The sequence below is a fragment of the Triplophysa rosa genome, linkage group LG13 (genome assembly GCF_024868665.1).
Source record: "Triplophysa rosa linkage group LG13, Trosa_1v2, whole genome shotgun sequence".
Classification (NCBI taxonomy): Eukaryota; Metazoa; Chordata; class Actinopteri; order Cypriniformes; family Nemacheilidae; genus Triplophysa; species Triplophysa rosa.
Genome location: NC_079902.1, coordinates 3945200 through 3967973, shown reverse-complemented (window position 1 = coordinate 3967973; position 22774 = coordinate 3945200). Strand labels below are relative to the sequence as shown.

Genomic DNA, 22774 nt, shown 5'->3' with positions numbered 1-22774 from the left:
TCACACAAATCATCCACCATTTCAAATAGTTATAAATTGCCATGAGATTGTTGGCTAAACCATTTAGAACACACAAATAACTGCACAGCAACCACCAATATCACTGTTTTCCATCATTTTCAGACATAAAAAACTGGTTGGCTTTTTCGTTTCAAACTGTTTTTACACAGAATTTGACTACATAACCCAAGAAAATATAACCAAGATACATTTGTTCCTTTTAAAAAATCCTGAACAAACTCTAAAACACTTGGGACATCATATCCACCATTTTAATCAACATGAACAAGGTATGAACACCTCAGTATCTGGTGATGAACATGAACACCTGGCATCAGCGCACAGAGGAAAAATACAGAGCAGAGAACACACTGGATGTGATTAACAGCACATGCTGCTGACACAACGTGAGTCATGCGAGAAAAGACGTATTAAAATTCACACTCGCAAACCAATTAAGAAAGGTCTGTGATCAATTATGACAATACATAGAAACATTTATGGAAACAAGAGCACAGATGTCCATTGTTTCACACAGAGAGGCCGCTTTAATGCATTGCACCATCATACAAGTCTATTACAGGCCATGGCTGTGATTATTTTGTGCAACAGATGGTTACATAAGTAATTAGCCTGATGTCTTTTACTAAAAACATTTACTATTTACAGCATCACAGCAAAACTGAGTTAAAATAGCCCAACTTTGTGACATCAAATAATATTCTGACATACGATAAGCTGTATTGCTTTTGGACTGGATGTTATGGTGGGGGTCCGAGAGAAGACACAGAAGGGTATTTGTAAGCTGAGGGCAGTTTGAACACAGGCGTCTCCCATGGCGACTCTCTGCGGTAGGCCATATTATGGGATGGACTCATCACAGGGTCCCGTAGACCACTTGAGAATTCCCTACTGCAAGAGATACTTCTCATGTTACTACAGGCGTCCATTCTAAGATAGAGTGGTTTTCCTGTATACAACACAGTGGAGTCATTCTTTAGTGGAAGAAATACCTGACAGTGGCACTGAATGGTACTGAATGGCTACCCATAGTGCTCTGACTGGATGCTCGGTGAGGTACTGAACCTAAATGGAGGAGACCATTCATTACAGAACAAAGTATATGACAAGGCAAGGATCTTTGATATCACTGTAAAATAAGTGTCTGTCTATTCACTTTTTGAGTTAAATGCAGATAATAACATTATGTAATACTAAGTAATTAACTCTGCATCCTTAATGACTTTCACCACTTTTTGGTCTATAGAAGAATTGTGAGTTTTATGTGTGTTTGACGCTTTAATATGCAACTACAAAATGATTGGAAAATGTCTAATCCTACATAACAGAACAAATATAATCTTTGATCAGGTTATCCAAAAAGCATAAAAAATATGGAAAACAGTATAACACTGGATCTCCAGTGCTGACAAACCTATTCGTCCATCCTGCTGTGAGCTCATGAGACTAATTCTACCCGAAGTGCCTGGCTAGATTGAGAAAAAGACCTTTATAGCTCAGCAAAAGCAGCTTTTATAACACATGAACTTAAGCAGGTAATGGCTGGAATACACTACAAGACTTTTAAAATTTGAACAGATTTTTTTTTAACTAGACATCATACGCTTGCAGACTTTTGAAAGTTTCAGATAGAAACACACTAACTGATCAAACTTCCAGACTGAAAATCTGAGCAAAAGTCTTGTAGTGAATTTTAGCCTTAATTTATGAATCACACAAGGAAAGTATACTTTGTGAGAGAGCCCCCTGGTGTTGATCTCTATGCCTTCAGCTCTGAGAAAAACATCCAAAGAAAAATTACAAGCAACAAAATATCCAGTGATTGAAATACAGCCCGTTTTGAAAAAAAAAACAGATCCAAAAGATACAATTTCACAGACATTTGCAAGAGGATGTTTATGTTTTTTTAAAGGACCATCACAGGTATGTATGTTCTCTGTCACATCAGTGTAGCTGTCATAGATAATTTATCAGAAAACTTCTTGTAGAAAGCCGTACTCACAAGCTGGAGGTGGATAACGTCCGTGACTTTGAAAGTGGAGAAGAATAGGGAATTTTTGTAACAGCGGAAGCTAAAATAAACAGAGCGAGAGTCCTTTAAAATGAAATGGATCCATTTCAGACTTACTGGGACAAAGAAACAAGTTGAGTAGACAGTGACAACACAACTGAAATACATTGCGCTAAGGCAATAGTGCACATACTGTGTGTACTATACATTTAAGATACTTCATACAAAAATTCTAAAAAGACATATTCATTAAAATGACAATTGAAACATACTTATACTCAAATGACTTGCTGAATGTAGATTGGCCTGTGATGTCAGTCTTGAACTGAAGAAAAAAGCAAAAGATGAATTACATACTGTATGCTAAGTAACATTTTACTGTATACTGTATTTTAACTTTTCTTGGACAATTTTATATTTAATATCCAATTTAGACATTTAGGCAGTGATACCTTTGATGTTGAAGAGTCATTTCTAACTTTGAAATGTAGACATTCTGTTCTGTAATTTTTCTGTAAAACAAAGAAAATGTATAGAACTACAATGTACGGCATAATTGTGATATACAGTAGTATTACTGTGACATAAGATTGTGATTTTATTGCCCACCCCACCTATTATCCATCCTTACCTGGACATTCTCTGCATTTCTTGCTGCATCTCTTGCTGCATTTTCAGTCCAGCCTCCTGCATTCTCTCAACCTTTGGTAAAGTGTTTTGACATAGTAATTCATTCAATCAGTACAATGTATTTTTCTTAGCCAAGTATGTTTCTTAGGATGAATAAGAAATTAATGTTTTAATGAATAAATCAAATTACAAATCTAATCTTTTAAAGAAATAAGGTTTGTTGTCACACTATAAGGGCGAGAGGAAAGACATCACCTTCTGCTGATAGTGGGCCAGTAATCTTTTCTGATGTCTTGTTTGGAATTGTAAGACCTACACAGAAAGGATTAAGTCTGTATGTGATGATATGAGCAGTGGTTGAAAAAAGGGGGATGCAGTCCAGATTTTTTTTGTAATACAGTGATATTATAGAGCATACTGTGGACAGGCACTTAAGTAACAAATAAAGTTTTATGTTTTCCTATAGAAAACGTGTTACATGACTTACTGTAGGCATACCACATTAAGATTAAAATATGTAATTTATTAATACATCATTAATAAAGCATATCTACAGGCAAGCATAAGACCAGAAAATGAATGCAATGCACTCACACTCTGTGTTTTCCTCCCATAGAAAATCCTTATAAGAAAACACTTTCTCTTGTAGCACAAGACATGCACAAAAATGCTGGGTTATTTTCAACCCAGTGTTGGATCAAAAAGGGACAACCTCAGCTGTTGGCTTAAATTAACCCAGAAAATATTTGACCCAATAATGGGTTAAAACAACCTATCGCATTTTGGGTTGAAAACCCAGCATTTTTAGAGTGTGCTTTTTAAAAAAGTGTCTTGCATACATTTTCAGGTTATAAAGGTTATTGTAGCTGGTCAGTACCTCCTGGGAAAACTAGGTTGCTGCTGGAAGAGGTGTTAGTGAGACCAGCAAGGGGTGCTCACCCTGTGATCTGTATGGGTCCTAATGCCCCAGTATAGTGATGGGGGGACACTGCTTTGGGTGTACAGCAATACACAATAAAGCACTATATAAATACCTCCTTCATTCATGTTTGACCCACATAGCTGCAATATAGTTACGATTACCTTGCTTATCTCTGAGAAGTACTTGACAGCAACTGTGTTTATATCTGAAAAAAGTGCCTGAACTTCTGAGCCGCTCTATGAAAATATAATGCACAGATTAGGGCAATAATTAAACTAACTAAATGATATGATAAATGTGTTTGATAAACAAATGTACTGTATCTTACTTTATCAGACATTGGGGAGATCTGACATGTTGCTTTGCAAATAAGACACACACCTTGCTTTCCTGTTAAAAATACAAGTACCATGTAGTACCGTATTACGTCCAGCAGAGGGAACTATATTCACATATTTAATTTGTAAAACAGTAGTTTTGCCACTTCAATCCTATAATTCAAAGCAAAACTATCTAATAATTCTAATAGGAATAAGCATTAGATTAACAGCAACTACAATTACAATAATTAGCTAACAGCAACTACAGTTAATATGTAGAAACACTTTTAATAAATTCAGTCTCAGCATACAGTATGTTTTGTGAACAAAGTAAACTACCTCTCTGAAAGCAAACATTACAGATGATGTGGCCGCAGTTTGTGACAGCTAGTTGACGTTCAGATCCAGATGGCATGAAGCAGGAGTTACAGCAAATCCAGTGAGACATTGTTCTGTGTTTCAGCACAATGACATGACTCTAGCTGTGTCTCAAACCTCAGTTTCACAATCTAGACAGATTGTGGGGAATAATCATAACACATATATGATGGGCAAAAATGCGGAGTGCCTCTGGGCTTTCCAAATAACTGAGTAGGCAACGGTTAGGCACGTTCAATGGGTATTGTTGAGACATGGGATTGTCTTTCAAAGTGCTTCGTTTGGCCAAATTAAAACATACTGTTTACTGTACATACATATTTGAAATATTATTATGAAAATAAACGACACAATTATGATTTACAGTTAAATGATGAAATCAGGTCTAAAGTAACGTTAGCTAGCTCGATAAACAGAAAAGTTGGAGAGAGTTTAAGCTAAGTTAACTCTTTTAAGATTCGAGTTATGATTGCTAAGAAACGTTCACGAATGCTGTGGTGAATAAATATCAAAAGTCATACCCGAATCCAATATCGGTGTAGACTAATCAGTAGTTTCCATATTAAATGTCAGATTCGCTAGTTAGCATAACAGGTTAATTACCTGATTTCCTCACTGACGTACTGCGGAAAATGACGTCATAGTGACGAAATCTCGCAGCCCTCTTACCGTGGTGAACTGTTTTAATCTGATAGTTTTATTTTATAATACATTCGTATAATTTTCATTATTTTATTCATAAAGCTAAATGAATTGAAAAGGTGCCATATTTTGATCATATCATGCTAAAATTGACATTTAAACGTATTTGGAACAATGTCTAAAACTACCATGGTCAAGTGTTGTAGCAACAGTAAAATAACTTTTCTAAAACTTTCTGGCATTTTGATTGTTTTAAACAAAATTATGACAAAAAAGCTGGGATGTAGTATGGTTAAGGTTTGTAAAGGATTAAACTTTAAAAGCACAATGTAAGATTTTTAAGAAATTATGAAGAGAATCAAGATGCGATTTAGGTATTTAACATGAATTTATTTACACCATTCTGTTTTCAAAACATTCCTCAATGCGGAGTAAAATTATACATCAACCTCAAATGAGATCATTGAGACACTTAGCCTACATTCCAAATGTTTCAAACAGGGTGGCATTTGTTTAAACACACATCTTCTAATTTTATAAAGCTAAACCAACTTCTTTTCAATGAGAAAGTCTTTTAGGCTTTTCATTTGCCAGAACCCAACAGAGAGAAGTATTGATGTCTGAATAATAGCCCACCACAAAACGTTTCCATTCGTCTCTTCGCTCATTTGGCGAAACGTCTCCTCACGTTCCTGGTTACAGCAATGTAAACAGATACAAATTACACATAATGACCCTAGAGTAAGTATAGCATGGAAAACATGGACAGATAAAACTTGGTCTGGATCTTATTCTGATTTTTGGCCAGTCATTTATATGGTAAGATTTTGTTGTCAGGCACTTCCTACTGCTTGTGTTTGCTTACCCTTTGGAAATCTTGCTGCCTGCTAATGTACCACATCTGGTCAATGAGATGTTGCAGGTTGTACTCCATTGCTTTCATTGTGTCTTTTGCCTTGGCGGCATTTGGATCCAGGGTATGCTTGCCCATTTGGACATCTAAATGTACTTTCTGTACATAAGGACATAAGTAACAGGCCCCACCACATATTTCAATTATCTGATGTTAAAGGAATTCCAAAAATGTCATTTATTTATACTCATAGTGTTTTAAAACTTGTATTGACTAATTTGTGCTGTGAATTACCAATGTTGAAATGTTGATACATTTACTGACTTATTTTTTTCATGTTGGGACTCTGCCAACATGTTAAAATTCTGACTGTTTTTCAGACAAAGCTGCCATAGAAGTTGAGTAATTTGAAGACAAGCCATAAGTCATATAGAAAACTATTATGGTGCTTTTTTCAATTTTAAGATTTTAAATTTGGTGCAATGTGAGGGTGAAAAGGGACAGAATTGTAACTTTTTAGAGAACTTTTAATATTTGGACCATGATGTCTCCCAACTTACCAAACGTTCACCAGCAAACACAGAAAACCTGGTGGAGTTGGATTGGACACACAAGAAATGCTGACCCGAAGCATGAGACGTAAGGGTGAATTTTCCATGTCTTCCAAAGCGTTTCAACAAGATTACCTGCATATAACAGAACGCGTACAAGGAATTTACCCACGGGCAGATACTTTACCTTTTTAATGCACACTGATCTAACAGGAAAGCACAATTATTTCATTCACAGTACAGTGAGAAATTATTTTTTCAGACCTCATGCTGTGGGTCTCTCATGCTGACAGTCAAACCAAGGTGTGGGTTACTGGCCCTGTTTTCATCCCAATACTCTAGCAGTAAGATGCCTGATGAGAGAAAACAAGAGTTAATTCCATTGCAATGCCTACTTCAATAGTTATTTTACATTACACTGTATGATAGCAACTTTTCATTTGTAATACAATACTTCTTAAATAAATTATTATGTGTCTATGTGTACAAAAGAGAACTAAAAAAAATGTGCAATGGCAATAAATGACAATGACGGTGGCTGGCTATAGCACAAACTGACCTGTCACTAGTGTGTCCTCTGGAATCTCTTCAATAACACACTTTTCCTCCTGCTCTCCCAAATCAAAATACATTGCCGGAGCCAAAATGAATAAATAAGTCAACAGCAAACTTGTGAGCCTCACGTTCATTGCAGTAACCTACTTAATTGTATGGGTCAATAAGCTACAAAAAAAAAACAAGTTACCAAAAGAAACCGTGTGAATGGTTTAGTGTGAGAAATCCACAGATGCTGTTATTGCGTAAAGTCACGTTGAAGTGTGGTTAAAAATGTGTTAAAAAAGATAAGGAAATAGTTAACTTATTACCTGACTTGTTTCACAGCGATGATTAGTGAATAATTTTTATCAAATAATATATCTACAGTTCATATACAGTATAGTACTCACAAAAGTACATGGACACTTAAGCCATTGCAAAATGTCAATGTTATTTACTTTTAAGCATGTTTAACAAAAAGAGACAAGCTGTTCAAAATAAATACATATTTGGACACTCTCTGGCTATCACACATTAATAGAACATTAGTCAGTAGTTAATGCCATGAACTACAACTGCAGTTACTCTGATACCCAAGCTAAATAATGAAAGACCTTGTGACCAGTTAATATTTTTATATTTTATGCAAAGATCTTCAAATTGTTTTAAACCTCATGGGGTGGTTTCCCATACAGGGTGTATGAGTCCATTCAAATGCATCAGTGCCATTGTTTTTTAAACTAATCTGTCTTAATCGAATCCCTGTCTGTGAAACCACCCCTATGTTTCTAAATACACCAAATGTATTAAATGTGTTGTCATCTTGTTATCCTCAAAAAGTTTAAATTGGATGCACACACATTTTTCAAGTTTAGAGTTTATTTTTTATTTACAATGGTATATACAGTACAGTTTGCCATTTAATGTACAGACAGTACCATCCACTGATACAAAATATATTGACAAGAACAAAGTATTTATTTACAAAAGGTGATTTGTCTTCTCTGTTTAGCTTGATAATGCCACTGGTGTTTCACCAAAGAACGATTCCTTGAACAGTGCATGAGGTCAGTCTATAAAATTACAGCAAATTCAACCTAAGCTCCTGCTTTTAGAGCAAATATTGCTGTATTCAGAAATCATATTTTACATTCAAATGTAATGCAGTTACTGAAAATGTCTCTACTTCTTTGGCTGATTCGATTTCTTTTATGGGGTCTTAAGATGTTTTATATGTGATGTTCAGCTTAACCTACAGTCCCAATACCTCACATGACCAGACAGGTACTGTTATTCCAGTGAATTCTGCCCTGTGGATGAGCGACAGATAAGGAGCAGGATCAGGATGGATATGATTGATCTTGATGTCCTCCTCATGTTCACACACAGTTGTCAGGAATACAGGGCTTTTCTTCTTCTAAAGGTGGACAGACAACTCCATTGTTTGCAGGATGCATGTGAATATAGCGAGTTCTGTGTTTCACCCCCTTCTCACCACACTGACCCGTACAAAGACCCCAAGGTGACCAGACAGACACCTCACAGTCCAGGGGAGTATCTGTAGGAACAATGCAAAGAGGTTTAGTATAGACTTTTCAGCCAAGTGTAAAAATAAAGCATAAATCGCAATTGAAAAAACTTCAAAATAAAAATGATAACAATAATGAAAAACATCATAATTTTGTTCGCAATGTCACTCCAAAAATGTATTACTCTATATCGTTTGCGGTACAAAGAAGGCACAGTTTTAACAGAATGTTGATAGATCTTTCTGTAGATTAACTTTTTCCCCACCAACATTTTACAAAACATAGCGTTTTTGATCATTTTCACAAAGCTGGTGGCCTTCAGAATATTGTCATCTATATGAACATACAATATATCAAATGCTCCCTGCATTGACTGTAAAACACAGAAAACATGGAAAGTCAGTAAAACTCGTCATTGGTGGGGAAAGAGTTAAAAGTGAATGGATACTAAGGTTGTTAATAAATGTACCATAAAAGTATTGTAATTAACATGACTTGCACTATATCCTAAGTCTTCTAAGTTATGTAGCAGCCTTGTGTTATGTCAATGCCACTTAAGAACTTGCACAGCACGTTTTGTCAAAACAGAAGAGATGATTTTCAGGAACACAAAGGAAGATATTTGGCAGAATATCAGTAACCAAACAGATCTCACCCCCATTTACTCCCATCTATGGCAGTAAATGGCGGATGAGATCTGTTTGGTGACATGAAATGATGACAGAATTTTCAGTTTTGGGTGAACTATCCCTTTAAATACATACTAAAAATGTTAAGTGTAACAAAGTTTACAAAGTCTTTACACGTTTTCCTAACTAAAATTGTAAATATTTGAACATCTCCCATGTTGCAAACCTATAATTCTAGCTGTTCCTCGAAATGACCCTGACTAGTGATCTCCTCCAACAAGAAAGTCTTCCAGAAGTTTTGACCTTGTAAATCTTGATACGTATCACAGATTGGAACAAGTAGAAAAACAGAAAGATGTAAAAAAGCACACATTTTATTTCAATGACAAACAGTGCTGAGTGGCAAAAAACCTTTAAACGGGTTGGCGCCCATTATCTTGTTTGCAGTTTGTTGTTGTGGTTACCATGGGGACGGATAAACCTTTCTGCAAGCTGGTGATTTAATCATCTAAACTTCTCTCTATGGATTTGTCGTGTGTCCTCAAGGATTGAATACACGCATATACGATTCAAAAGCAAGTATTCATTTTTTTGCATGCAAGAGAAGACTTTTGCAGATTGAGTCTATGCCAGAGTATTACATATTCATATAATAATTCATGTTGCAAAGAGGTTCCAAGCTTACTTATGAGAGACTCGTCTATTTCATTCCCAACTGGAATCTGATTAGACTGGGTTGGATGAATAGGTAAGCTGAAGATCTGGTTGTTCTTGATCTTGGTTAAGAGGACCCTGGCTATTGGAGGGAGATGCTTGAGTCTGGGATAGTAGAAGGAGTTTGCAGGGTGGCTTGGGAAAGATGAGGTTATCTGTTGAGTGAAATACAAATGTTTCACAATTCATAACATCCATTTCTGATGATTTGTGTTTCATTGCACTCTCAAAAACGCTGGTTGGGTCAAAATGAACAAACCCTGCTGTTGAAATTTCTTGGTTTGTACATATTTGAAACCAGCAAACCACATTTGGATAAGGTGTTTCGTTTTTCTTCAAAAAAGATTAATTCCCAAAGTTGAATAAACATTCATAAGGTTACTGTTGTCTGCCTTTAGCCATTACCTGAGTGATCTTGTCTTGAGGAATGGTCTCAAAATTGGGTGAAGAGAAGGTGAAACCACTGTCTGTGCCGGCATCATAGGGATAAAGATCTAGGCTTATGTTCTCCTTCCAGTGATCCCCCTCACACAAGTTCAGACTGTCTACTCCAACAAACCAGTCTGGACTTGGCACAATGCGCACAATGAATGACAACTGCAAAAATAAGAACACCATTAGGACTTGTAACTGCCTGTTAGCCAGCACAAGCTGCTCTTGGCTCATTTTCATTTGAAAAGTTTTATCGATTACAATGCCTCTTAATCTTCATGAGGAATGCCAAGGAGGCAAATTAAATATTTGTAATATGGACTTCTTGACCCAAGAGATTTGGGGGGGGCACGGTAAGTGTCGATATCTTGTGATTGAAAACACATGCATTTTTTTAATTAGAATTTGATTCAGATTTTTTTTAAATGACCAGATATATGACATTCGGTGCAGAAATATAGAACACATACTAACAGGACCATGGCTTTGTTTTTTCCTAAGGAGGATTCATAGTGTCATCTGTCTTGTCATATTGCAGACCACAGTGTACTTACCAAAGAGTGTCTTGCATAAACCTCAAATTCCGTGGTGGCCTGGTTAGTCCCTCCAACTACAGGCAGTGTTGAGAAGAGACCGTAGACGCTCTGGATTTGCTCCCCAGCTGCCGCCACCTCTTTTATAAGACTCCAAGCCTCTCCTCTCTCAGAAAACTCTCTCACCCCATTACTGGCGTATTCGTTCCTTTCCCAGATGTGATAGTCTGAGCTGTGAGTTACTCCTATAATGATAAAGCAGTATAATCACTGGATATAAACTTCATCTATCTTTGGAATTAACAAGGTGCACAAGGACCGCCATCATTAGCTTGATTGGGGGTTTATGAACAGCATGCAGATTATAAAATGGCTTTCAGGGTGGTCAACATTCAACATAAGATTTTATAGGAAGTTGCAAGGCACACTGCATCTCTGGCAGATTGTCTTGCACATTGCAAATTGTTTTTTTGGCACTTCTAGCCCCTCCAGCGAGACATGAAAAGTAACGTAAATGTGCTATATTTGTGAAATGTAATTGAATAATAAAGTGATGATGTTTATGTTTTGCTAATGTTCCCAATTAAAAGCAACAGCAAGCTGTTGCCACCAGTTGAAAGTACACACCTTGGTTACTGTTACTGTTTCTATAACATTAAAAAAATGTCATGGAGAATATATACTCAAGAGGCCCCACATACATTTTATTTAGGGGTATAACATCTAATTTGTATCCCGCATAAAAATGTGAAAGGTTGGGGCGAACACATGTACTTTGGTTTTTGAGTCAAAATGAAGGGCAAACAATCATCATGATTTCTAAAAAGATAATGGTTTGTGTGCGCATACTCACCAAATATGGGGGACCACTGAGCAGGCGGCCTGTACAGAGGGTAGTGCTTGGGAAAGGCAGTCTGACTCCACTTGCCAGCAAACGTCAGTCTGTACTTGGCTGTGGACGGCGCCATGCACACACGGTCCACATCTACCGGCATCGCAGGGACTCCAGGCAGCACAGACAGCATCAGGGTGACACAATGCAGCCAGCAGTTTGTTGATGTGATCTTTTCCATTTTCGTTTCTGAAGGAATAACAAATAATGTTATCATGGGAGACATGTGGATACCTGCCACAACCAGGTCTGAATGCATTAGACCACTCCTTTTCTAACTAAATGTCAGTGATAAAATGGATCAGCATGGGAAAGATTTTACATAAGCGGACACTGTCTGTATGCGATTCGATATAACTGTGTCATACAATGACTAATGTGGAAAGAATGTGGGTCAGAACAAGCAAATTCCCTTTCAGTGTTTTCTTTGTCGAATTTCTTGCCTATAAGAAAAAAGTTACCTTATGACATTACTTTCTATTACAATCAAAATGTATTAAAACAGATTTGCACTTTTCTCCTTGTTTTTATTATGTAAATGCCACATAATAAATGCTCGAAATACAGTATAATTGGAATTGATCATATTCATGCACAATTTTACTCCAGTTTGTTTTCAAACCAAACATGACAGTATGAGCTTAGCACTTACCGGGTTTGCAGAGACAGATGGGCTTTCTACAGAAGACTTAAGTGGAGGTCACCTGTCCCCGGGCGTCCAGAGAAAGACTGCAAGATAGCTGCGCTTTTTGCAGCTATTTATGCGTTTCCACCAGTCCCAGCAGTATAATATCAATAACCTCCTGACCCCTCCCAGATGTAGTGCTGAGCACTCCACACTCCACATTACAAGTCCATATGGGATTTCCTCTTTGGTGTCTGCGACTGAGTCACTGTTTGAATCGAGATCCCCTCCCAAACAAATTTCCATGGAGAGAGCACCACTGTGCAGTTCCTGAGGTTTCCGCACTCAGATGAGGAGGTAATATTGTGGCGTTGGTTGATGTAGAAACAGACTTGGCTGGTAGCACCCGGCAAGCCGAGAGAGAAGCGATCCTGCCTGCAGCCGGTAATTGCTTCCACATGCTCACGTTTTAACCCTCACCCTTCTCAAATTCTCTCCAGCTTCTTGACACTTAATTTGCTGAATACTGTTTGGATGTGGTTTCCTACGAACCGGTTCAATTTTTGAGAGCTTGCTTTAATCGTTTTCAATATTCTTTGTTTGCAAATTGGTCCAACGGGATTGCAACATCTAATGAGGTTGACAAATGTTTTATGTCTGGCCTGATCTAGGGTCAGTTTCTGTCAAATGTCTCTCATTGTTCATTTATTCTGTGATCGGTTGTTCAAGGAGTGGTCACTGGTCACAATGGACTAACTGAAATGATATTTGAAGTTACTGAAAGAGTCATGTACATTAAGTGTGTTAAAGTAAGCATGAATGCACAAATAGATTTGTTTGACAGTAACTTTAATGAAGTGATGCACTTCTAGGAGATCCTTGATGGGCAAAATTTTGATTATAAAACAACATATTCTTACTCAGTCTTAAAGGTACAATATGTCATTTTTTTCCACTGGAGGTCATGAAACAATAACAAAAGTAAATGTAGACAGGTTAATTGCAGTGTTGTTAAATGTCAACAGCAGAGAGAATTTGCATGTGAGGTACAGTATGGCCAGGTAAGTATGATAAGTGTCTTTTACCTGTGGTAGTCTTGGATGAGACCAGACAAGTGCCGTATCTCAATTCCAAGAACGCAAAGCACGGACTTGTGTTCTCGTGGAGACCGGTCTCGCAATGCAGCCTCAGAAGAACGAACTTGGAGACTTTCATGGAACTTGCAGACTTTCATGCGTTCTCTGTTCTTGAGTATTGGAACCGGACATTGACGGTTATCGATGACGTAGAGCGAGAACATGAGGACACAAGTCCACTGAAGAACGCATATTGAAAAACTGCCAAGGACTGAGTGTGTGTGGCATGATTATACTGTATGTGGTGGCTATGATTGTGAATAGGTGCAGATGAAAACGTGACAACATCTTAGTCCTGTGTCAGCCACCGTAGTGTTTCTTAAGGGAGGTGTGAACGGTGGAGTGAGCAGTTGGTTAAAATTCATAACCTCACCACTAGATGCCGCTAAATTTCATATACTCTACCTTTAAAATTGCATTTTTTCAGATATTTGCAATAATAATGCAAAAACCCTACATATTGTGCTTTTAATGTTACTGTTACAGATTCAGAAAGTGCAGCTCTGACAATGAATGCACAAAAGATTCTCCTGATTTACAGACGTTATGATGTAAACAGATAGAAATGTTATTGGTTATCTGATTAATATAATTTCTACAAGTTCCTGAATCTTTATCCAGAAACTTACTGACCAGCCACGTTTCCCGAAACCTTTTTATCGCTACGTCATTCTTAAGTTATACCTTAAACTGTACCTTATCGTTAATATGTGTTTCCCGAAATGTTCTTAGTTAAGTATACCTTCTGTAAGTCATACATTCGGAAGGTTGGTCTGGAGCGCTCCTAGCTATACCTTATCACTGTTAAAAGTTCACCCCGGTAGTGGCCACTGTGAAAAAAAAGCTTCAGTCTATACAAATAAAATTCTATACCAGTATTTTGATGCAAAAACAATAATTGTCTTTACACTGATGGTTGTTAGCTTTTTAATGATATAATTTAAAGGTGCATCAGCTGGCAAACCAAATAATTTTGAGTATATTTAAAGAGAAAGATTGTGGTAGGAAGTTCAGTCAAACTGTAGCGATAAAGCAATTTTTTTGCTAATTCAAAGATGGCGCCATCCGCGGAGTATTTTAGTGCATTTAATCCGTGAAAACCTGGTTACAATTTATGCTGCAATTATAATAATATAAAACTTAACCTGCCACGGCAACAAATTCAGCAGCTTTTGGATCTTGTTGTTCTGACTTTGTCAAGACAAAATCAACGGAGCAGCCCTTAAATTCAGCTCAAGGTGTTTTCCCTGCTATAGGCTGCCTGTTGATTATACGTATTGTAGCGGTTTTAGCTAACGTTATTATATTCATGAGCAAAGCTCACCAAATATGGTTCTCCACCAGATCTTTCAAGATCACATCCATGAAATAAGTTATTTAAAACATCAATTTCAGTCAAGGAATTAGTTTAGCTCAAAGGAAAATACGTATAATAATCGTGAACAAATATTACTAATCAGAGACCGTAAAATATGTATATAAAGCATAACAATACTTGTATGCATTCGTCCAGCGAATGCCTCAATGATATTACATACTTTACATTATCTCATGGCCATAAGTAATGTGACTGTAACAAAGTTCAATGTAGGGATGGAAGAAGGCGGGAACCGGCGAACATTTAACAATCTTTAATCAAAAATAAACTAACAATAACATGGAAGTAAAAGGCCGGCAGCCACCTCACGGTCGACTGCCAGCCACACAAACATAAATAAAACTTAACATTTCCTGGCCCGGTCCTCTCTCCTCGGCAGTCCCGTCGCTCGTCCTCTTATGCTCCCTAGCTCCCCGTGAGGCATGCGGGACTGGTGCTCATACAGCTGATACTCATTATCACTCACGCCACCGGTCCCGCCTTCCTGCCCCACGGCTCTCGTCCCGCCTTCCTCGCTACATACCCCCATCGCCCCTCACAGGCTCGGGTGTACCACCTCGCCTGTGCTTACTCCCCCCCCAGGGGCCCCCCCCCTTGAGAGCCCCAGCGCCTGGGGGTACGCACCGGCGAGACGAGAGAACGGAGCCGGGAGCACCCCGAGCGACAGGGACGAAGAGAGGGGAGAGAGGAAAAAAAATAGTCCGGTTCCCCGACACGCCGTCGCTCGGTCCTCAGCCAGCCGAGAGGCTCTTCCTCGCGGTGCTATGCTGTGGTGCTGGACGTTCGGTGGACGGCCCGATCCTCCTCCGCCTCCTGGCGGCCGGCGACGGCTTCTGGCTGAGGGCAGCCGGCAACAAGTTCCCCGTTTCCTGTTCCTCACCATCATGGCTGTTGGTAACAGGATTCCGGCTCACGGCCGACGGCGGCAACTCCTCCGCTCCCTCTATGGCCGCCATCCCACCTCTTCCCAGGAGCACGGCCGCTAGCTCTCCGTCCCCACCGTTTCCTCTCGCTCCAGCACCACTGCCTCGGGCAGCTGCTGGCGGATGTCCCTCGTCCGCCAGCGGCTGCCCGAACTCCTCTGCACCGCTCGGCGGCGAGGGCTCTTCGACAGCATGTCCCTCCTTCCTCCCGGGTTTCGGCACCAATGTAACAAAGTTCAATGTAGGGAAGGAAGCAGGCGGGAACCGGCATCATTTAAACAATAAACTTTAATCAAAAATAAACAAACAATAACACGGAAGTAAATGGCCGGCAGCCACCTCACGGTCGACTGCCGGCAACACAAACATAAATAAAACTTAACATTTCCGGGCCCGGTCCTCTCTTGTCGGCAGTCCCGTCGCTCGTCCTCTTATGCTCCCTAGCTCCCCGTGAGGCATGCGGGATCGGTGCGCGTACAGCTGATACTCATCACTCACGCCACTGGCCCCGCCTTCCTGCCCCACGGCTCATTCACTTATTTTATAAAGAACGCCGCTACCTCACATAACACAGTGAAGCAAACCCTGTATGGGCCATTCCACAGAATTTCACAGAACCATCGATATTCATTAAGCACCACCGCCCTAGGCAGCACCTGGTAACGTCGGACGTAAGAAAGTAACCGGGAAAGGTATAGTTCGGGAAACATGCCTAGAAAAGGTATAACTGTAGTTAAGGTGTACTTTTAGAGTCTTTGTAGCGCGCTAAGAGACAACGTTATCGGGAAATGCAGAAATTAATGTCTTGTTATTTAAAATGCATCACAGTCCTACTGTCCAGTGAGCTGCACATTCTTGCTTTTATTTTCTTTAAATTTTAAACTTTAAATTTTAAAGTTGAGGCTTATTATTCTGTCAATAAACTCAATCAAGCCACTTAAATATTCAAGATATCTCCCTTTGTTAATCAGAGGGATTTGTGATTCTAAATAGTTATTTCTAGTAAAGCAGAGATGCACCAACAGCCTTTACAGTATTTTCCTGAAACTGCTTTTATAGGGATAGCAGACTCTTTCTTCTGTGAAAGGATATTTTGACAAATTTCTCAGTGGGTTTTGTGTCCATACAATGGAAGTGTTGTTTGGTTGGCAATATTTTTCTAAAAATCTTGTTTTGTGTTCTGCAGAAGAAATGAAGTTATACAGGTTTGGAATGACATAATGGTGAATAAATGATAAAAAAATTACAATTTTGGGGGTATTTTAAGTTTTCACATGTATAAAGTTAATAGTGATAAATTGTAGAATTACTATACTGTAAAAAGTACTGTGAAGGTAATGCAACTAGTACCCAGGAATACACTTTAAATTCATTAAAAAGTTTAATCTAAGAGCTTGACTGACTGAAAAGTGAAAGTTTCTGTTATTCCCATTTACATCTCCCAGTGTGACCGTCTACTCCTCGACCGGAAGTATAAAGAGTCTGACTTACTGAGCCCTTCCTAAAGACAGATTTGCTTAGGGGCATTTTAAAGTGAACAGAAAGCCTGTCTTGCTATTTAGTCTTTGACATGACTGATTAGATTTTTTTTAATGATGCAAAATCTATTTTCCAGGTTATTCAGAATAAACAGAATGTACAGTATTAGATTATGTGTTTTCTTATTAATAAAATGTTGGTTAACCACAAAAAAATCAGCAATAATGCTTAGCACAGTTTTCAATGCTTGTTATATGCACATTTACATCCAGGTTTTTTGATAAGCCAGCTCTGGTATTTCCTGTGAATAGTCATTCTATACTCACTGCCCTCAAGATCTGTCTTGGGTCAACATCAATAAATTTAGCTGTGGAGGAATACTGAGAAATGCAGCTGTGCTCAGCCATTGTCCTTTTTATAATAGCCTGACTATTTTACTGACTGTATTTTGATTATAAACTAAGTATGACATTATTGGTGCTGTTTGTGTTAAAGTTACCTCAGGCACTAGAAAATTACAGGTGTTCATTGGAGGTTTGCCAGCTGGCTTATACTTTATGTGACCCAGTCTGTGAAAACCAAGCAAAAGTCTCAGAAGCTTATTATGAGATAATGAGCATCAAAGTTTGATTTCAACCAGGGTGTCACGGAGGCAGAGGTGGGTAGTAACGCGCTACATTTACTTCGTTACATTTATTTGAGTAACATTTTGGAAAATATGTACTTTTTAANACAATGAATGACAACTGCAAAAATAAGAACACCATTAGGACTTGTAACTGCCTGTTAGCCAGCACAAGCTGCTCTTGGCTCATTTTCATTTGAAAAGTTTTATCGATTACAATGCCTCTTAATCTTCATGAGGAATGCCAAGGAGGCAAATTAAATATTTGTAATATGGACTTCTTGACCCAAGAGATTTGGGGGGGGCACGGTAAGTGTCGATATCTTGTGATTGAAAACACATGCATTTTTTTAATTAGAATTTGATTCAGATTTTTTTTAAATGACCAGATATATGACATTCGGTGCAGAAATATAGAACACATACTAACAGGACCATGGCTTTGTTTTTTCCTAAGGAGGATTCATAGTGTCATCTGTCTTGTCATATTGCAGACCACAGTGTACTTACCAAAGAGTGTCTTGCATAAACCTCAAATTCCGTGGTGGCCTGGTTAGTCCCTCCAACTACAGGCAGTGTTGAGAAGAGACCGTAGACGCTCTGGATTTGCTCCCCAGCTGCCGCCACCTCTTTTATAAGACTCCAAGCCTCTCCTCTCTCAGAAAACTCTCTCACCCCATTACTGGCGTATTCGTTCCTTTCCCAGATGTGATAGTCTGAGCTGTGAGTTACTCCTATAATGATAAAGCAGTATAATCACTGGATATAAACTTCATCTATCTTTGGAATTAACAAGGTGCACAAGGACCGCCATCATTAGCTTGATTGGGGGTTTATGAACAGCATGCAGATTATAAAATGGCTTTCAGGGTGGTCAACATTCAACATAAGATTTTATAGGAAGTTGCAAGGCACACTGCATCTCTGGCAGATTGTCTTGCACATTGCAAATTGTTTTTTTGGCACTTCTAGCCCCTCCAGCGAGACATGAAAAGTAACGTAAATGTGCTATATTTGTGAAATGTAATTGAATAATAAAGTGATGATGTTTATGTTTTGCTAATGTTCCCAATTAAAAGCAACAGCAAGCTGTTGCCACCAGTTGAAAGTACACACCTTGGTTACTGTTACTGTTTCTATAACATTAAAAAAATGTCATGGAGAATATATACTCAAGAGGCCCCACATACATTTTATTTAGGGGTATAACATCTAATTTGTATCCCGCATAAAAATGTGAAAGGTTGGGGCGAACACATGTACTTTGGTTTTTGAGTCAAAATGAAGGGCAAACAATCATCATGATTTCTAAAAAGATAATGGTTTGTGTGCGCATACTCACCAAATATGGGGGACCACTGAGCAGGCGGCCTGTACAGAGGGTAGTGCTTGGGAAAGGCAGTCTGACTCCACTTGCCAGCAAACGTCAGTCTGTACTTGGCTGTGGACGGCGCCATGCACACACGGTCCACATCTACCGGCATCGCAGGGACTCCAGGCAGCACAGACAGCATCAGGGTGACACAATGCAGCCAGCAGTTTGTTGATGTGATCTTTTCCATTTTCGTTTCTGAAGGAATAACAAATAATGTTATCATGGGAGACATGTGGATACCTGCCACAACCAGGTCTGAATGCATTAGACCACTCCTTTTCTAACTAAATGTCAGTGATAAAATGGATCAGCATGAGAAAGATTTTACATAAGCGGACACTGTCTGTATGCGATTCGATATAACTGTGTCATACAATGACTAATGTGGAAAGAATGTGGGTCAGAACAAGCAAATTCCCTTTCAGTGTTTTCTTTGTCGAATTTCTTGCCTATAAGAAAAAAGTTACCTTATGACATTACTTTCTATTACAATCAAAATGTATTAAAACAGATTTGCACTTTTCTCCTTGTTTTTATTATGTAAATGCCACATAATAAATGCTCGAAATACAGTATAATTGGAATTGATCATATTCATGCACAATTTTACTCCAGTTTGTTTTCAAACCAAACATGACAGTATGAGCTTAGCACTTACCGGGTTTGCAGAGACAGATGGGCTTTCTACAGAAGACTTAAGTGGAGGTCACCTGTCCCCGGGCGTCCAGAGAAAGACTGCAAGATAGCTGCGCTTTTTGCAGCTATTTATGCGTTTCCACCAGTCCCAGCAGTATAATATCAATAACCTCCTGACCCCTCCCAGATGTAGTGCTGAGCACTCCACACTCCACATTACAAGTCCATATGGGATTTCCTCTTTGGTGTCTGCGACTGAGTCACTGTTTGAATCGAGATCCCCTCCCAAACAAATTTCCATGGAGAGAGCACCACTGTGCAGTTCCTGAGGTTTCCGCACTCAGATGAGGAGGTAATATTGTGGCGTTGGTTGATGTAGAAACAGACTTGGCTGGTAGCACCCGGCAAGCCGAGAGAGAAGCGATCCAGCCTGCAGCCGGTAATTGCTTCCACATGCTCACGTTTTAACCCTCACCCTTCTCAAATTCTCTCCAGCTTCTTGACACTTAATTTGCTGAATACTGTTTGGATGTGGTTTCCTACGAACCGGTTCAATTTTTGAGAGCTTGCTTTAATCGTTTTCAATATTCTTTGATTGCAAATTGGTCCAACGGGATTGCAACATCTAATGAGGTTGACAAATGTTTTATGTCTGGCCTGATCTAGGGTCAGTTTCTGTCAAATGTCTCTCATTGTTCATTTATTCTGTGATCGGTTGTTCAAGGAGTGGTCACTGGTCACAATGGACTAACTGAAATGATATTTGAAGTTACTGAAAGAGTCATGTACATTAAGTGTGTTAAAGTAAGCATGAATGCACAAATAGATTTGTTTGACAGTAACTTTAATGAAGTGATGCACTTCTAGGAGATCCTTGATGGGCAAAATTTTGATTATAAAACAACATATTCTTACTCAGTCTTAAAGGTACAATATGTCATTTTTTTCCACTGGAGGTCATGAAACAATAACAAAAGTAAATGTAGACAGGTTAATTGCAGTGTTGTTAAATGTCAACAGCAGAGAGAATTTGCATGTGAGGTACAGTATGGCCAGGTAAGTATGATAAGTGTCTTTTACCTGTGGTAGTCTTGGATGAGACCAGACAAGTGCCGTATCTCAATTCCAAGAACGCAAAGCACGGACTTGTGTTCTCGTGGAGACCGGTCTCGCAATGCAGCCTCAGAAGAACGAACTTGGAGACTTTCATGGAACTTGCAGACTTTCATGCGTTCTCTGTTCTTGAGTATTGGAACCGGACATTGACGGTTATCGATGACGTAGAGCGAGAACATGAGGACACAAGTCCACTGAAGAACGCATATTGAAAAACTGCCAAGGACTGAGTGTGTGTGGCATGATTATACTGTATGTGGTGGCTATGATTGTGAATAGGTGCAGATGAAAACGTGACAACATCTTAGTCCTGTGTCAGCCACCGTAGTGTTTCTTAAGGGAGGTGTGAACGGTGGAGTGAGCAGTTGGTTAAAATTCATAACCTCACCACTAGATGCCGCTAAATTTCATATACTCTACCTTTAAAATTGCATTTTTTCAGATATTTGCAATAATAATGCAAAAACCCTACATATTGTGCTTTTAATGTTACTGTTACAGATTCAGAAAGTGCAGCTCTGACAATGAATGCACAAAAGATTCTCCTGATTTACAGACGTTATGATGTAAACAGATAGAAATGTTATTGGTTAACTGATTAATATAATTTCTACAAGTTCCTGAATCTTTATCCAGAAACTTACTGACCAGCCACGGTTTCCCGAAACCTTTTTATCGCTACGTCATTCTTAAGTTATACCTTAAACTGTACCTTATCGTTAATATGTGTTTCCCGAAATGTTCTTAGTTAAGTATACCTTCTGTAAGTCATACATTCGGAAGGTTGGTCTGGAGCGCTCCTAGCTATACCTTATCACTGTTAAAAGTTCACCCCGGTAGTGGCCACTGTGAAAAAAAAGCTTCAGTCTATACAAATAAAATTCTATACCAGTATTTTGATGCAAAAACAATAATTGTCTTTACACTGATGGTTGTTAGCTTTTTAATGATATAATTTAAAGGTGCATCAGCTGGCAAACCAAATAATTTTGAGTATATTTAAAGAGAAAGATTGTGGTAGGAAGTTCAGTCAAACTGTAGCGATAAAGCAATTTTTTTGCTAATTCAAAGATGGCGCCATCCGCGGAGTATTTTAGTGCATTTAATCCGTGAAAACCTGGTTACAATTTATGCTGCAATTATAATAATATAAAACTTAACCTGCCACGGCAACAAATTCAGCAGCTTTTGGATCTTGTTGTTCTGACTTTGTCAAGACAAAATCAACGGAGCAGCCCTTAAATTCAGCTCAAGGTGTTTTCCCTGCTATAGGCTGCCTGTTGATTATACGTATTGTAGCGGTTTTAGCTAACGTTATTATATTCATGAGCAAAGCTCACCAAATATGGTTCTCCACCAGATCTTTCAAGATCACATCCATGAAATAAGTTATTTAAAACATCAATTTCAGTCAAGGAATTAGTTTAGCTCAAAGGAAAATACGTATAATAATCGTGAACAAATATTACTAATCAGAGACCGTAAAATATGTATATAAAGCATAACAATACTTGTATGCATTCGTCCAGCGAATGCCTCAATGATATTACATACTTTACATTATCTCATGGCCATAAGTAATGTGACTGTAACAAAGTTCAATGTAGGGATGGAAGAAGGCGGGAACCGGCGAACATTTAACAATCTTTAATCAAAAATAAACTAACAATAACAAGGAAGTAAAAGGCCGGCAGCCACCTCACGGTCGACTGCCAGCCACACAAACATAAATAAAACTTAACATTTCCAGGCCCGGTCCTCTCTCCTCGGCAGTCCCGTCGCTCGTCCTCTTATGCTCCCTAGCTCCCCGTGAGGCATGCGGGACTGGTGCACATACAGCTGATACTCATTATCACTCACGCCACCGGTCCCGCCTTCCTGCCCCAC

At 38.8% G+C, this 22774-nt stretch overlaps 4 protein-coding genes across 6 annotated transcripts; all 4 read right to left on the bottom strand.

Annotated features, from left to right (window-relative positions):
* Positions 1-271: 271 nt before the first annotated feature.
* LOC130564033 (probable E3 SUMO-protein ligase RNF212) lies at positions 272-4900 on the bottom strand. 3 transcript variants are annotated; one of them, XM_057349901.1, is made up of 13 exons: positions 4804-4900; positions 4244-4356; positions 3913-3974; positions 3746-3820; positions 2918-2974; positions 2664-2734; positions 2485-2544; positions 2305-2357; positions 2024-2093; positions 1752-1794; positions 1436-1490; positions 1014-1086; positions 272-912 (listed from the first exon to the last, which is right to left on the bottom strand). In XM_057349901.1, the coding sequence occupies exons 2-13, from the start codon at positions 4350-4352 to the stop codon at positions 762-764; spliced, it is 879 nt and encodes a 292-aa protein (XP_057205884.1). In that variant the 5' UTR covers positions 4353-4356; positions 4804-4900; the 3' UTR covers positions 272-761. The 3 variants fall into 3 exon arrangements, with proteins under 3 accessions (XP_057205884.1, XP_057205882.1, XP_057205885.1); XM_057349899.1 differs by having other exon boundaries at positions 4244-4413; positions 4804-4896; XM_057349902.1 differs by lacking the exon at positions 4244-4356 and having other exon boundaries at positions 4804-4895.
* Positions 4901-5466: 566 nt separating this feature from the next.
* si:ch211-255i20.3 (transmembrane emp24 domain-containing protein 11) lies at positions 5467-7017 on the bottom strand. The gene is made up of 5 exons (XM_057350155.1): positions 6888-7017; positions 6593-6681; positions 6338-6463; positions 5790-5936; positions 5467-5616 (listed from the first exon to the last, which is right to left on the bottom strand). The coding sequence occupies exons 1-5, from the start codon at positions 7015-7017 to the stop codon at positions 5467-5469; spliced, it is 642 nt and encodes a 213-aa protein (XP_057206138.1).
* A 723-nt stretch (positions 7018-7740) lies between these two features.
* Positions 7741-12702, bottom strand: LOC130563968 (spondin-2-like). Its single transcript, XM_057349808.1, has 6 exons — positions 12247-12702; positions 11556-11783; positions 10724-10947; positions 10143-10334; positions 9709-9892; positions 7741-8423 (listed from the first exon to the last, which is right to left on the bottom strand). Exons 2-6 carry the CDS (start codon positions 11773-11775, stop codon positions 8245-8247), a joined length of 999 nt encoding a protein of 332 aa, XP_057205791.1. The 5' UTR covers positions 11776-11783; positions 12247-12702; the 3' UTR covers positions 7741-8244.
* A 4988-nt stretch (positions 12703-17690) lies between these two features.
* On the bottom strand, positions 17691-20240 carry LOC130564256 (spondin-2-like). Its single transcript, XM_057350201.1, has 5 exons — positions 19794-20240; positions 19103-19330; positions 18271-18494; positions 17860-17881; positions 17691-17704 (listed from the first exon to the last, which is right to left on the bottom strand). Exons 2-5 carry the CDS (start codon positions 19320-19322, stop codon positions 17691-17693), a joined length of 480 nt encoding a protein of 159 aa, XP_057206184.1. The 5' UTR covers positions 19323-19330; positions 19794-20240.
* Between the last annotated feature and the right edge of the window lie 2534 nt (positions 20241-22774).

Excerpts from the sequence above, each read along its gene's own strand:
- LOC130564033 (XM_057349901.1), bottom strand. The coding sequence starts at position 4,352 with ATGTCTCACTGGATTTGCTGTAACTCCTGCTTCATGCCATCTGGATCT. Across the intron at positions 3,821-3,912 it reads TCTCCCCAATGTCTGATAAA|AGCGGCTCAGAAGTTCAGGC; the intron begins GTAAGATACAGT and ends ATATTTTCATAG. Across the intron at positions 2,358-2,484 it reads ATGACTCTTCAACATCAAAG|TTCAAGACTGACATCACAGG; the intron begins GTATCACTGCCT and ends TTTTTTCTTCAG.
- si:ch211-255i20.3 (XM_057350155.1), bottom strand. The coding sequence starts at position 7,017 with ATGAACGTGAGGCTCACAAGTTTGCTGTTGACTTATTTATTCATTTTG. Across the intron at positions 6,464-6,592 it reads TGAGAGACCCACAGCATGAG|GTAATCTTGTTGAAACGCTT; the intron begins GTCTGAAAAAAT and ends TGTTATATGCAG. Across the intron at positions 5,937-6,337 it reads TGTTTGCTGGTGAACGTTTG|AAAGTACATTTAGATGTCCA; the intron begins GTAAGTTGGGAG and ends CCTTATGTACAG.
- LOC130563968 (XM_057349808.1), bottom strand. The coding sequence starts at position 11,775 with ATGGAAAAGATCACATCAACAAACTGCTGGCTGCATTGTGTCACCCTG. Across the intron at positions 10,948-11,555 it reads TCAGTGGTCCCCCATATTTG|GAGTAACTCACAGCTCAGAC; the intron begins GTGAGTATGCGC and ends TTATCATTATAG. Across the intron at positions 10,335-10,723 it reads TTTATGCAAGACACTCTTTG|TTGTCATTCATTGTGCGCAT; the intron begins GTAAGTACACTG and ends TTATTTTTGCAG.